This window comes from Macaca nemestrina, chromosome 20 (genome assembly GCF_043159975.1).
Source record: "Macaca nemestrina isolate mMacNem1 chromosome 20, mMacNem.hap1, whole genome shotgun sequence".
In the NCBI taxonomy this organism is placed as follows: domain Eukaryota; kingdom Metazoa; phylum Chordata; class Mammalia; order Primates; family Cercopithecidae; genus Macaca; species Macaca nemestrina.
In genome coordinates this window covers 61873328-61886934 of record NC_092144.1, presented here as the reverse complement: position 1 = coordinate 61886934, position 13607 = coordinate 61873328, and the positions used below count along the sequence as shown (strand labels likewise).

The following is a 13607-nucleotide window of genomic DNA, read 5'->3' as shown; positions in this document are numbered from 1 at the left end:
CATTGAGATGGCAGGTGACTGGGTGCTTCTGGCTGACCTTAGGATGGGGGAGGCTGCTTGCCAGGGCAACTAACTGTGTGATTTGAGGGTTGGAAATTTTAGCTCTGCCTGGCAACAGGGAGGTTGAAGGTTGAGTTGATCACCAGTGGTTAGTGTTTTAATCAAGTATGCCCATATAATGAAACTGGCATAAAAACTCAAAAGGATTGGTGAACTTCTGGGGAACTTACAGATTCTTGAGCAGGTGGAGGTGCCTGAGGGGTGGTGCACTGAATCTCTAATAAGCTGCCTTGGAGGGCATGGAAGTCCAACGCCCCTTGCTACAAACTTTGCCCTGTTTTATCCCTTCCATCTGGCTCTTCATCTGTATCCTTTGTAATATCCTTTATTCCTTTTCCCATTTGCCCTGAGAATATTCACCGTCGATGCTTGCAGCTGGAGCATTTACCCCGAGATAACTTTGTCATGAACGGTCTCGCTTTTATTATTTTCATATTGTTCTAGTAGATGGACTTTGGAAATAAAAGACATCATTCTATTTATAGCATTCTGTTTTTAGTAGTGGTATTTCCATTTACAAAATGTGGTAGTTCTTGATCACTGAAAATGTCAAATCCTAAAAAACATAGCATTCCTACACGTGATGTTAACATCATTCTCAAGCAGTTCTTGGCTGAAGACTCGCTAGATGGAGCCGATTTTTCCAAATAGACAATTCTGATGATTCAGATGATTCTGATGTTAGTTCTGATTAGAAATAACTCCTAGAACAGCTTTTATATTTTATTTCCACATTGAAAATCAGATTTACTGCAGCCTCAAAGAGCATATTTATGACAAGTTAAATAAGCGCTGGCAGCAAGCTGCACTTTGTTTTTCTAGACAGTAAAAGAGTTAAAATAAACCAGTAAATGTTAAGTGTTTTCCTGAGTTCTGTGAGCAATCCAGCAAATTAATCAAACCTGAGGAGGAGGCCGTGTGAATCCTGATTTATAGCTGGTCTATCAGAGATACAGGTGACAACCTGCTGCTTGCAACTTGCATCTGAAGTTGGGGGCAGGCTTGAACTGAGCACTTAATCTATGGTATCTGACACTATGTCCAGATACACAGTCTCAGAATTGAATTAAATTGTAGGATGCTGTCTTAGTCTTGTTGGTGCTGCTATAACAACATAGCTGAGACTGGATAATTTATAAACAACAGAAATTTATTTGTTATAGTTCTGGAGACAGGGAAATGTAAGATCAAAGCACCAGCAGGTTTGGTGTCTGGCGAGGGCCCAATTTCTGCTTTCAATATAGTGTTTTGTCCCTATTTCTCTGGAGGTGAATAATGCTGTGCCCTCACGTGGCAGAAGGCGGAAGAGCAAAAAGGGCCGATGTGTGTGTGAAGCCTCTTTTATTTTTATTATTACTATTATTCTTTCTTTAGGTTTTTTTTTTTTTTTTTTTTGGATACAGAGTCTCACTTTGTCACCCAGCCTGGAGTGCAGTGGCACCATCATAGCTCACTGCAGTCTCAACCTCTCAACCTCCCAGGCTCAAGCAATCCTGCCTTGGCCACCTGAGTAGCTGGGAATACAGGCATATGCCACCACGCTTGGATAATTTTTGTATTTTTTGTAGAGATGGGGTTTCACTATGTTGCCAAGTCCTGAGCTCAAGTGATCTGCCCACTTTTGCCTCCCAGAGTACTGGAATTACAGGTGTGAGCCACCACACCTGGCCTTTTTTTTTTTTTTTTTGAAGAGACAGGGTCTTGCTGTGTTGCCCAGGCTAGAGTTCAGTGGTGCAGTCACAACTCACTGCAGCCTCAAACTCCTGGCCTCAAGCGATCCTCCCACCTCAGCCTTCCAAAGTGCTGGGATTACGTGCATGAGCCACTGCGCCTGGCCAAAGCCTCTTGTGTAAGGGCCTTAATGCCACTCACAAGGGAGGAGCTCTCATGACTTAATCACTTCCTAAAAGCCCATCTCTTGATACCACTGCATTGGAGAGTAAGTTTCAACATGAATTTTGGAGGGCACAAACATTCAAACCATAGCATCTGGTGTTTGGAAGCTTAGATTTTTGGAGGCTGTCTCACCATTTCCTAATAAGAGTGGCTCACTGTGCCTAAGTTGTTTTTTCAAACAATGTGGTTTATCCTGAACACCTGCTTTCCTCTAGGATTCTGGAGTTTTGGTGTATGTTAGCCAGTAAGCACCTTCATGATCAGCCCCCAATAAAAACCATGGGCACACAATTTCTCTCTAATAAACTTCCTTGGTCTGTAGTGTTTCACGTGTGTTGTCACAACTTGTGGCTGGAGGAATCAAGTGTATCCTGTGTGACTCCAAAGAGACTGAACTTGAAACTTGTGTCAGGCTTCCTCCAGACTTTGCCACATGTACCTTTTCCCTTTGCTGGTTTTGCTCTGTATGTTTTCACAGTAATCAGTGGTTGCCATGAATATGATTACAAACTGAGTGTTGTGAGTTCACCTAGTGAATCACTGCATCTGGGAGTGGTCTTGAGGGACCCCTGGCACAGCTGTCTGCATTCATTCACCTGTCTCCCGTTTTCCAACAGACTCTCAGGTGTCCTTGACTTGTGGCAGCATCACTCCAGTCTCTGCCTCCATCTTCACATGGCCTTGTCTTTTCCCTGTGTGTTTCTTCTCTGTGTGTCTCAAGATTGTTGGGAAAAAGGCTTGTAGGGTGCCGGTATAAACTGGTCATAAAAGTATGGGACAATAAATTGTGGAAAGCCTCAGGAGGCCTCTGAGGAGGAAAGCCGCCTTATTGCCATCACGTTGACCTGCTCTTTTGTCTATAAACACTGTGCTTAAGGAGAAAGACACTCCTTTGAAGCACTGGAATGTGGTCAGATATGCCGGCTGCTAGTTAAGCCCACTCCCATATGACTCTCCACATTCAGAGTGTTGTTCTATTGCCCTGGGATGTAAAGACGTGGAGACACCTGACAAAGGGATGCTTAGATGTATTGCTTGGCCTTGACTTCAGGAGAGTTTAAGCAGCAGAGACAGCATCTGGGCCCAGAGGGAATGTGTCACCAAATGAACTTGATTTTTACTCCACAGATCCTGGCTCCCCAGAAGCAAGAGACTTCAAGTGAAGGAAGGAGGAGGTTCCTGCATGTGGATGTCATCATTTCTGGGAACACTCTTAAATGGATTTCTTAGCCAAAATTTAGGGAGGATCCAGAAGAAACCAAAGATGAAGCATCCCAGTTCTTGGGTATTTCCTGAAACAGAAGAAAATGACAGAGGCCCAGGTGACTTTTGGTTTGTTTTATTCTTAACTCGATTCCCTGATGGATTTGTGGAAGTCTAAAGAAATCAGTTCCTTTACATTAAAAGTATAAATTGGAAAAAATGAGCTCTGGGGAGAAACAGACTTAGACTGTACCTTTCAACCAGGACAAAGCGGGATCATGAATACATTGTTCACATAGCTCACATGTGACCAGTGTTGGAATATAATGTGTGACTCTGCCGGACCCTGTTGGTTACATTAAGTGTCAACTTGTGTCCAAAATCTTTGGCCACCATCACACCCAGAGAATCATGGTAAGTTACATGATGTGCACTGATTCTGAGGAGAATGTGAGTCCCTTCCTCAGGGGATGTCAGTATTTCATGGCACTTAAATCTTGGAAAATTCGTTTGATGCTTTCTGCTAGAGGTGACAAGATAGACTTTTTGTCCTTAACAGCTTTCTTCCAAAAGATACACAAGCAAGTTTCGTGTGGCTGTTTCTACACGATTATTCTCAGTCCTCTCTGGGACTATACCAAGCAGAATTTAATGAACACAGTATTTCAGGAGCCCTCAGCACCGCGGCCTATATACCCAACCTTGTTGCAGTCTGTTTAGTCTGTGAATAAACCTAGTTGCCTAAACAATGCAAGGTTTGCTTTCAAAGGCGCTCCTTGAACAGGTCACTAAACTGGCGTTTAAGTACAGATTTGACCATAGGGAGTTGAAAGTTCCCTTTGGCAATGGCTTGGGTTGTTGAGATCCACAGGGTTTGCTTTAGAATGTCATGTTGTCTCAGAAAATACAGATCCCTTCCCTGTTTTCAAATCCAGTTGTTAACCTCTCACCTCTTTTAATGCCTTAACTTGAAAAAATTATGCAAATGACTCATTATGGTTTTAAATGTGTATATATTTGGTTTCTATCTCTGGTTCCTGGCACAGAGCTCCTAAAACCTTTAGAATTTCCTGAGTGATAGGAGTGTTATTTTGTTCTTCATAACCAGCCCCTTTCAACCATACCTGAGTTTATGGTAATGAGGTGACTCAGGGTGGGCTCCTTTTATAGTAATGAGGTGACCTCAGGATGGGGCTGGTTGCCAGAAAGACCAAGCCTTGATTACAGAGTTGGAACTTTCAGTCCCACCCCTGACCTCCAGATTCTGTCACCAATGGTTGATTATTTCTTTTTTCTTTTTCTTTTTTCTGAGACAGAGTCTCGCTCTGTCGCCAGGCTGGAGTGCAGTGGCACAATCTCGGCTCACTGCATCCTCCACCTCCTGGGTTCAAGCAATTCTCCTGCCTCAGCCTCCTGAGTAGCTGGGACTATAGGTGGGCACCACCACACCCAGCTACCCTTTTTTTTTTTTTTTTTTTTCAGTAGAGACAGGGTTTCACTATGTTGGCCAGGATGGTCTCGATCTCTTGACCTCATGATCTGCCTGCCTCGGCCTCCCCAAGTGTTGGGATCACAGGTGTGAGCCACCATGCCCAGCCATGGTTGATGATTTAATCATGCCCACATCGTAGAATCTCCATAAAAACCCCCATGGGGTTTGGAGATCACATGTGGAAGTGGGGGGTGGGGGAAGGGTGTGCTGCAATTCCACAGGAACAGAGGCTTCTGTGCTTGGCACCCTTTGGACCTTGACTTCTGTACCTCTTCACCTGGCTGTCATTTGTATCCTAGATAATAAACTGTAATTGTGTGACATTTTCCTGAGTTCTGTGAGTCATTCTAGCAAATTATCAAACCTGAGCAGAAAGGTTGTGGCAGCCCCCAATTGTGGTCAAGTTGGACAGAAGTGCGATAATGTGGGGACCCCAGAGCGGCACATGATGTGAGGGCAGTCTTGTGGGACCGAGCCCTTAAACTTGCAGAGTCTGATGATAACCCTCAGTGGTTAGTGTTAGCAGAGGATCGAACTCTAGGATACCCAGTTGGCATCAGAGAATCAAAGGGTTGGAGAAGTGTTGCTGGAAAAGACACTGTGTATTTGGTATCAGAAAGAACCACAGATTCATGGATAGTTTTTTTTGTTTGTTTGTTTGAGATACAGTCTTACTTTGGTGCCCAGGCTGGAGTGCAGTGATGTGATCTCCGCTCACTGCAACCTCTGCCTCCTGGGTTCAAGCGATTCTCATGCTTCATCTAGGCGCCACCATGCCCAACTAATTTTAGTATTTTTAGTTGAGACCAGGTTTCGCCTTGTTGGCTAGGCTGGTCTCTGATTCCTGACCTCAGGTGATCCACCCGCCTTCACCTCCCAAAGTGCTGGGTTTACAGGCATGAGATACCATGCCTGACCTCATGGATAGATTTTTCAATGTGAAAGACTCAAGTTAAATAGTACACAAAGTTCCCCCTCTGTATACTTTTTTACCTAATTCCCTAGTATGTCATTAACAAATGCTTGTCTTCCTGTTCTAGGGATTTACCTGTGAGGACGTCTATGTCTGCATGTGTGTGTGTGTGTGTGTGTGTGTATGTACACATGCATTTGTATACATATACATGTATCTATGCATGTCAATGTTTACATGTATGATGGCTTATTTTTTACAGCCACTGCATAGTTTATTTGTTGTTTTGCTAAACATCATGGTATAGTTCACATGAAGGGAATCATGCTAGATTATTCTGCTCATGCTATATGACTATAGCATATAGTTCAGGGTTGCAAGTAGGTGCTGAAAAACACTGCAGATGTTCTTATGTTAGCAAGAGGATTTAATGGCTGCATATTACAGAAACTTACGATTTGTTGGATTAATGGATGGCTTCATGGTTATTATAAAAGATAGAATATTTTACTATGACTTTGCTTCTGTCACAGTATATTGAAAGAACTAGGAATACAGTTTATTTGTGAACATGCTGAGTTTGTACTGCAAGGGTCCACTTATATACAAGCTTGAATCAAAAATATAATATTCTCAGGATGTGCAACTCACTTATACAGAGTGCCATAAGCAGATTCCACCAGGCCAACTGTGTGGGTCATGAGTATGCACAGTTTCAGTATATGTGGGGCATCCTGAAACCATTCCATTGGGTATACCAAGGGACAACTGTACAGGTGCAACTTATATGGTGAAAATGGGCAGAACAACTTCATATTTCTTCCATGCCAATAAAAGAGAAACACTTCATATTAAGCAGGACTGTGTTATTACAGGAATCACTGACCCTGAGGGATGTGGCTGTGGACTTCACCTGGGAGGAGTGGCAGCTCCTGGGCCCTGCTCAGAAGCATCTGTACCGGGATGTGATGTTGGAGAACTACAGCAACCTTGTGTCAGTGGGTGAGGACAGCTGCCCTGTGTCACTCAGAGGGTGCCCAGTCAGTGGCCTTTGCTTCCTTAGCTTCTGGAAGCTTTGGTGTGTCTGCTATGCTCCCAAATGGCAGATCCTCAGGCCCCTCTGTGGTCCCAGAGGAAGAGGCACTATCTTCCTTCATCTTAGAAAAAAACGCTTTAATTTGCTAACATGCAAATTATGCAGTCCCTAACATGTACCTTTCTCCTATCATCAGAGCCATGTAGTGCAATTCAGTGAGCCTAAGTCTTCTCCCATTTCCCACAAACAGGGTTTCAAGCTAACAAACCTGATGCCCTCACCAAGTTGGAACAAGGAGAACCGCTATGGGCATTAGAAGATGAAATCCACAGTCCAACTCATCCAGGTAAGTGAGAGAGAACCAGCAAGAGAGGAAGGCAGTGAAAGTCACATTCTGGTCGTTTAGAGAAGGCATGACAGTTGTGAAAGTGTTTAGGGAGACAGAAACAGCTGCCACATATCCTTCTCCCCATATGATACAAGAACTCTTTTTCTTATAGGAATTTAGAGAAACATTGGCCGGGCGCGGTGGCTCAAGCCTGTAATCCCAGCACTTTGGGAGGCCGAGGCGGGCGGATCACAAGGTCAGGAGATCGAGACCACAGTGAAACCCCGTCTCTACTAAAAATACAAAAAATTAGCCGGGCGCGGTGGCGGGCGCCTGTAGTCCCAGCTACTCAGGAGGCTGAGGCAGGAGAATGGCGGGAACCCGGGAGGCGGAGCTTGCAGTGAGCCGAGATCGCGCCACTGCACTCCAGCCTGGGCGACAGCGTGAGACTCCGTCTCAAAAAAAAAAAAAAAAAAAGAAACATACATACCCCTTTATCCCTTCTTGGAACTGAACTGATCCCTATTCATTTCTTCTTAGATGTTGTTTCCCGTAAGTTCTTCTTGCTTGGATTTTCACATCTTCCCATTCTTCTTCATCACTTGTCAGAGGATCATTTTGTGTTTCTGAGGCAAAAACAACAAACTGTTTTTTTTTTGTCTCACATAGTCACTCAACCCAGCATTTATGCCACTGGATATATAGGGTTGTTTTCTCACACCTCAGACAATTCTCCAGCAGACATCAGCTGGGTGTCCTCTATTTCAAATCAGCTCTGACACTATCTACCTGATGCGGCATCAGATCCCACAGGTTAAGGGATCAGTCCAAGACTGTCTCCCACTTCAAATGCCAGTGGCAAGTCCCAGGTTGTCACCTCAGCTTCTGATCAACCAGCTGTAAAGTAGAGGTTCCCAAGACCCTCTCCTCAAGTTTGATTAATTTGCTAGAACAGCACTTATATGTATATGCATGTGTGTGTATATATATATGTGTATGTGTCTATATATGTGTATATACATTTATACATATACTTTATATCTATATATACATTTATATAAGAGAGAGAGAATGCCATAAGCATTGTCTAGAGTTGCTGATTCATCAAATGAGATAAGAACTGAGGCACAGGAGGCCAGGCATAGTGGCTGTAATCCCAGCAGTTTGGGAGGCCGAGGCAGGCATATCATGAGGTCAAGAGTTTGAGACCAGCTTGGCCAACATGGTGAAACCCTGTTTCTACTAAAAATACAAAAATTATCCGGGCGTGGTGACATATGCCTGTAGTCCCAGCTATTTGGGAGGCTGAGGCAGGAGAATCACTTGAACCCAGGAGGTGGAGGTTGCAGTGAGCAGAGATCACGCCATTGCACTCCAGCCTGGGTGACAGAGTAAGACTCCATCTCAAAACAAAAAACAGAAAAAAAAACCTGAGGCATAGGTATGTGACTATGGTTTGTTTTTTGCATTCTGACAGTATGTATTTTTCACCTTGAATTTTCTTTTCATGACATGGTTTATAATACACTACAATATAATAATATCTTCCATCTCTAGATTCCCATTCTACTTTGCACCCTAATCACACACAAGCCACTCCCATAGATATCATATCAGTGGGATTTGGTGGTGCTTGAGGTTCCTTTGCTACTCTGGAGTCAAGGGCCTGGTTTTCGTTCTTCCTTGTATAAGACTGAAATACATCTTGGTCATTCATGCATTTCTTTATCGAAGGACAGATTAGCCAGGCTGAAGAGAGATCATACTTTTCTATCTATTAAGCATTTCTTAAAGGCAAGATCTTTATTAAAGGAGTTTTCATGACACTATCCATCCCAAGGCCTCTTGCTCTGCGAGTCTGGTTTCGTTAGAATTGGGTTGGGGGCCTGGGCTTGTCTCTCGGGGGCTGTTTCCATAAGTTGATGAACTGTAGCCATAATACACAGTAGAAGAGACTGAATTTACTGAGAAACAGAAATGTCTCTCTTGAGCAAAGATTTTATTAGCAAAAATAGGGCAAATTTTTATGTAATATTTACAAATTAAACTTTTGAACATATGAAATGTTTTTGTTACAATTCAGGGCTATACAAAGATAAAGTGAATAGTAAATACAGAAAGAATTGTAGGACTTTAGAAGAAATGTAACCTACAGTGGTCTAGACAAGATGGAGAATGACAGACTGATATGCAAGAGACATAGCTAGGTATTGAATTAAGATGAAGAACTATGACAAGACAAGAAGTTGTAGAGCTGGAAATGCAAGGCCATGTGGGGACTGTCAGAAGATTAGCCTGAAGGCCAGGTGCGGTGGCTCATTCCTGTAATCCCAGCACTTTGGGAGGCCGAGGTGGGCAGATCACCCGAGGGTCAGGAGTTTGAGACCAGTCTGGCCAACGTGGTGAAACCCTGCCTCTACTTAAAATACAAAAAATTAGCCAGGTGTGGTGGCACACGCCTGTGATTCCAGCTGCTCAGGAGGCTGAGGCAGAACTGCTTGAACCCGGGAGGCAGAGATTGAAGTGAGCTGAGATTGTGCCACTGTACTCCAGCCTGGGTGACAGAGCAAGACTCCATCTCAAAAAAAAAAAAGAGATTAGCCTGAAACTGGTCACATGGAGGCCAGTGTTAGAAGATATTTGCTGGGAAACGGTCAAGTGGGAACTTAAAGTGGATGCGTCTGGTAATGGTAAAACTTTTATTGTTCAGCCCCTGCTGTGAGTTTTCTGTGCCAGTAATTTAGGATGGTGGTGGAGGTAAAGTTGTGTATTTTTCTAGCTCTACGTAGAGGTTACCTTTCACCTGGTGGCAGTATTGTAGCAATAATACTGTGTAGTTGATGTTCTAAGAAAAACTAAAAGTAAAGCTGCCTCAAGTCTTGATTCAGAAGTAGGAACGTGTTCCTTAAGGGTTCCCTTCACCGATGCCAACAGAGACATAAGTACAAAATTCAGGAAGTAGAGGCTGTTAGTGGCAAGGTGAGGGATTAGTATATTAGGGACAGTAAAGTGGAAAAAAAAAATTCTAATATGACATCTATGCAAGTAGGGCATGATAAAGAAGGTGACAGTTTCCACATGTGGTGCAGTGGCAGAGCTGTGCGGAGAGGACTGCGTGTTCCGCTTGCATATTCTGAAAGTCCATAGGGATGGCTGTGTTTCTCTTTCTGTTGGAACATAAGAGAATGTGTCATAGCCAGGTAGATACAAGGTGTTAATTGAAAAATCGAGGAGACAAAGAGAAACTTTATATTCTAACAAAAGATGATTCGCAAATCTCAGTAATGTGACCTTGGGGAAGTGAAAGAAACACACATCACTGAAGAGAGGGGAAACTCTTTTTTTTTTTTTTTTTTTTTTGCCTTGCAGGAGGCTTTTTGCCTTGCAGAATTTGCTTTGCATACCTGTTCAGTGAGAGATGGGGGAGTCTTAGGAATATCTTTATGAGAATCAGCAAACGTGTGCATAGCAAGCAAACATATATGTAACATATCCATGTTCATTTTGGAGTGGAGTTTTAACATTAAAATGAGGTGGAATTTGACTCTATGCTAGGAGGTCTTTTACAGGATATAAGAAAAGTCTGCACAGACTCCAGCAACTGACCAAAACAGCCTCACTGATGTTTCTCAGGAGAAAGATATTGAGATCAGTCTCCTGTCCAATCATAGCTGCAGTTAGGAATGCTGTTGGGGGTGAGGGGCATCAGTTAGTCAGCGTCTGGTGGTCGGGGAGCTGCAATTGTTTCAATATTGCTTGTCCCAAGGTCAGTGTTTGTTTAGCTGCTACAGAAAAAGAAAAAAACAGAACAAAAAAAGTCGTGGCAGTTAGAACATAGTTTATTCTTTAAATGTAGGGGGTGTACGACTTAACCGTTGCCTGTGTTTCCTTAGGCCTAGTTTATAATTTGGTATCTTATTGCCACAAAGAGTCTGTTCCATCAGTCTGTGATCTCTATTTTAACAAAGGTTAGAGTACTGACTGCAATTTTCCTTCACATGTGAGATTGGCGCTCTAGGAAAGTTAGTGTGATGATGGTCTACAGAATGGAGAAGGGCATATTTTAGCACCCAACAGTCTAATAGAATTAGGATGAAGTCAAATGCTGTGTATCTAACATTCTAACGTGACTTTCTATTTATTCTAATCCCTATGTCTGCTGTTTCCCTACTCAGGATTATTCTTTTTCAAATTAAAAAAAAATGTTTCTGTAGAGACAGGGTCTCCCTATGTAGCCCAGGCTGGTCTCAAACTCCTGGGCTCAAGCGATCCTCCCACCTCAGCCTCCCAAAGTGTTGAGATTAGAGGCATGAGCCACTGTGCCTGGCTGGCAAATTTTTTGTTTTTTTTTTTAGATGGAGTCTCGCTCTGTTGGCAGGCTGGAGTGCAGAGGCACAATCTCGGCTCACTGCAACCTCCTCCCAGGTTCAAGCGATTCTTCTGCCTCAACCTCCTGAGTTGCTGGGACTACAGGCGTGTGCCATCACGCCAAGCCAATTTTTTCTATTTTTAGTAAAGACGGGGTTTCACCATCTTGACCAGGATGGTCTCGATCTCTTGACCTCATGATCCACCTGCCTTGGCCTCCCAAAGTGCTGGGATTACAGGCATAAGCCACCGTGCCTGGCCGGCAAATTTTATCTTATGTGTATTTAACTGCAATTCTTAAAAGGTTTTTAACAGATAGGGAACGTTTATACTTGGAATTCCTTCCATGTTGGTATCATAGGGTTTCCAGTAAAAAGCCAGCCAACCCCGAGGCATCTTTGAAGCAGTTTTATTCCATGTGAGGATCATGGAAGGATTTATTGTTCTGTCTCTTAGAAATTGAGAAAGCTGATGATCATCCGCAGCAGCACTTGCAAAACCAAAGAATACTGAAGAGGATGGGACAACACTATGAACATGGAAGAACTTTGAAATCATATTTAGGTTTAACCAACCAGAGCAGAAGATACAACAGAAAGGAGCCTGCTGAGTTTAATGGAGATGGAGCTTTTCTCCTTGATAATCATGAACAAATGCCTATGGAAATTGAATTCCATGAAAATAGAAAACTCATCAGCACTAAGTCACGATTCCTTAAACATCAGCAAACACGCAATATAGAGAAAGCCCATGAATGCACTGACTGTGGGAAAGCTTTCCTCAAGAAGTCTCAGCTCACTGAGCATAAGAGAATTCATACAGGAAAGAAACCCCATGGGTGTAGCTTGTGTGGGAAAACCTTCTACAAGAAGTACAGGCTCACTGAACATGAGAGAGCTCACAAAGGAGAGAAACCTCATGGGTGTAGTGAATGTGGGAAAGCCTTCCCCAGGAAATCTCAGCTTACTGAACATCAAAGGATTCACACGGGAAATAAGCCGCATCAATGCAGCGAATGTGGGAAAGCTTTCTCCAGAAAATCACTACTCATTGTACATCAGCGAACTCATACAGGAGAGAAGCCTTACACATGCGGTGAATGTGGAAAAGGCTTCATTCAGAAGGGCAATCTCATTATACATCAACGAACTCACACTGGAGAGAAACCTTATGGTTGCATTGACTGTGGTAAGGCCTTCAGCCAGAAGTCTTGCCTTGTAGCACATCAGAGATATCATACAGGAAAGACTCCCTTTGTATGTCCTGAATGTGGACAACCCTGTTCACAGAAGTCAGGACTCATTAGACATCAGAGAATTCACTCAGGAGAGAAACCCTATAAATGCAGTGACTGTGGGAAAGCCTTCATTACAAAGACAATGCTCATTGTACATCACAGAACTCACACGGGAGAGAGACCCTATGGCTGTGATGAGTGTGAGAAAGCCTACTTCTATATGTCTTGCCTTGTTAAACATAAGAGAATACACACAAGGGAGAAACGGGGGGATTCAGTGAAGGTGGACAGTCCTTCCACAGCAAGTCATAGCTTAAGTCCTAGTGAACACACGCAGGGGAAAAGCCCTGTTAATATGGTGACTCTGCAGATACCTTCTGTGAACCCGCAGATGCCATTTAACACCAGCGGGCTCCTAGCAGATAGGAACGTAGTCCTTGTGGGACAGCCACTTGCCAGATGTGCACCCTCGGGAGATAATAGAAGCTTTGCACAGGACAGAAGCCTTACAAATGCAGTGAACGTGGTCGTGCCTTCAGTCATCAATTACATCTTCTTTTATGTTATAAACACGTAATTGAAAACTGTATATTAAATGCGGAAAAGCCTTGACCAAAAGTATCTAGTTGATTACCTGGTTAAGTCCTCCATAAGATTTCAAGCTTATGGTTCAATACAAAGCTTGAAATCCTGTGAATGCAGAAAGTAGGAAAGCCTCTTTTGGAAGAGGGACCCTATCATTGGTGATCACCATGGCAACAGTGAGCTCATAGTGGGTAGAAATACAGTGATGGTGGGAGAGCCTTTGTCCTTAAGAGGTGTCAGTACACACTGGAGAAAAACTCCTGGAAGGTAGTTAATGTGACAGCATTTTCAGTGGTACATTCTGCCACATCCTTTAGCAGGTGAAATATAGAAATAAAACACTGTGAACCCACTACTGTGAAGTGCCTTTATCAAAATATTAAAGTACTCTTGAAACAAAGAAGCCCTGCGGAAATGAGGATTGTTTGAGAGCTTTCTGTTCCATTCCTGACTTCATCATATGTCAGATAGTATAACTGATGTCTATTT

The 13607-nt window shown here is 43.3% G+C and overlaps 1 protein-coding gene and 1 long non-coding RNA gene across 3 annotated transcripts in view; one reads left to right on the top strand and one right to left on the bottom strand.

The window, feature by feature from the left end:
• Positions 1-13115, top strand: part of LOC105497084 (zinc finger protein 649) — a 36417-nt gene extending 23302 nt beyond the window's left edge. The window contains exons 6-9 of one of the 2 annotated variants that reach the window (XM_011767813.3): positions 3085-3573; positions 6424-6558; positions 6851-6946; positions 11658-13115. In XM_011767813.3, coding sequence (XP_011766115.1) covers positions 11815-13110 — 1296 coding nt within the window. In that variant the 5' untranslated portion in view covers positions 3085-3573; positions 6424-6558; positions 6851-6946; positions 11658-11814 and the 3' untranslated portion in view covers positions 13111-13115. Of the gene's footprint in view, positions 1-3084; positions 3574-6423; positions 6567-6850; positions 6947-11657 lie in introns of both variants that reach the window. The other variant, XM_011767812.3, reaches the window with a different exon arrangement.
• Positions 3110-13270, bottom strand: LOC105497085 (uncharacterized). Its single transcript, XR_011617864.1, has 3 exons — positions 13168-13270; positions 7419-7554; positions 3110-3248 (listed from the first exon to the last, which is right to left on the bottom strand). It is a non-coding gene; the product is annotated as an uncharacterized lncRNA (long non-coding RNA).
• Between the last annotated feature and the right edge of the window lie 337 nt (positions 13271-13607).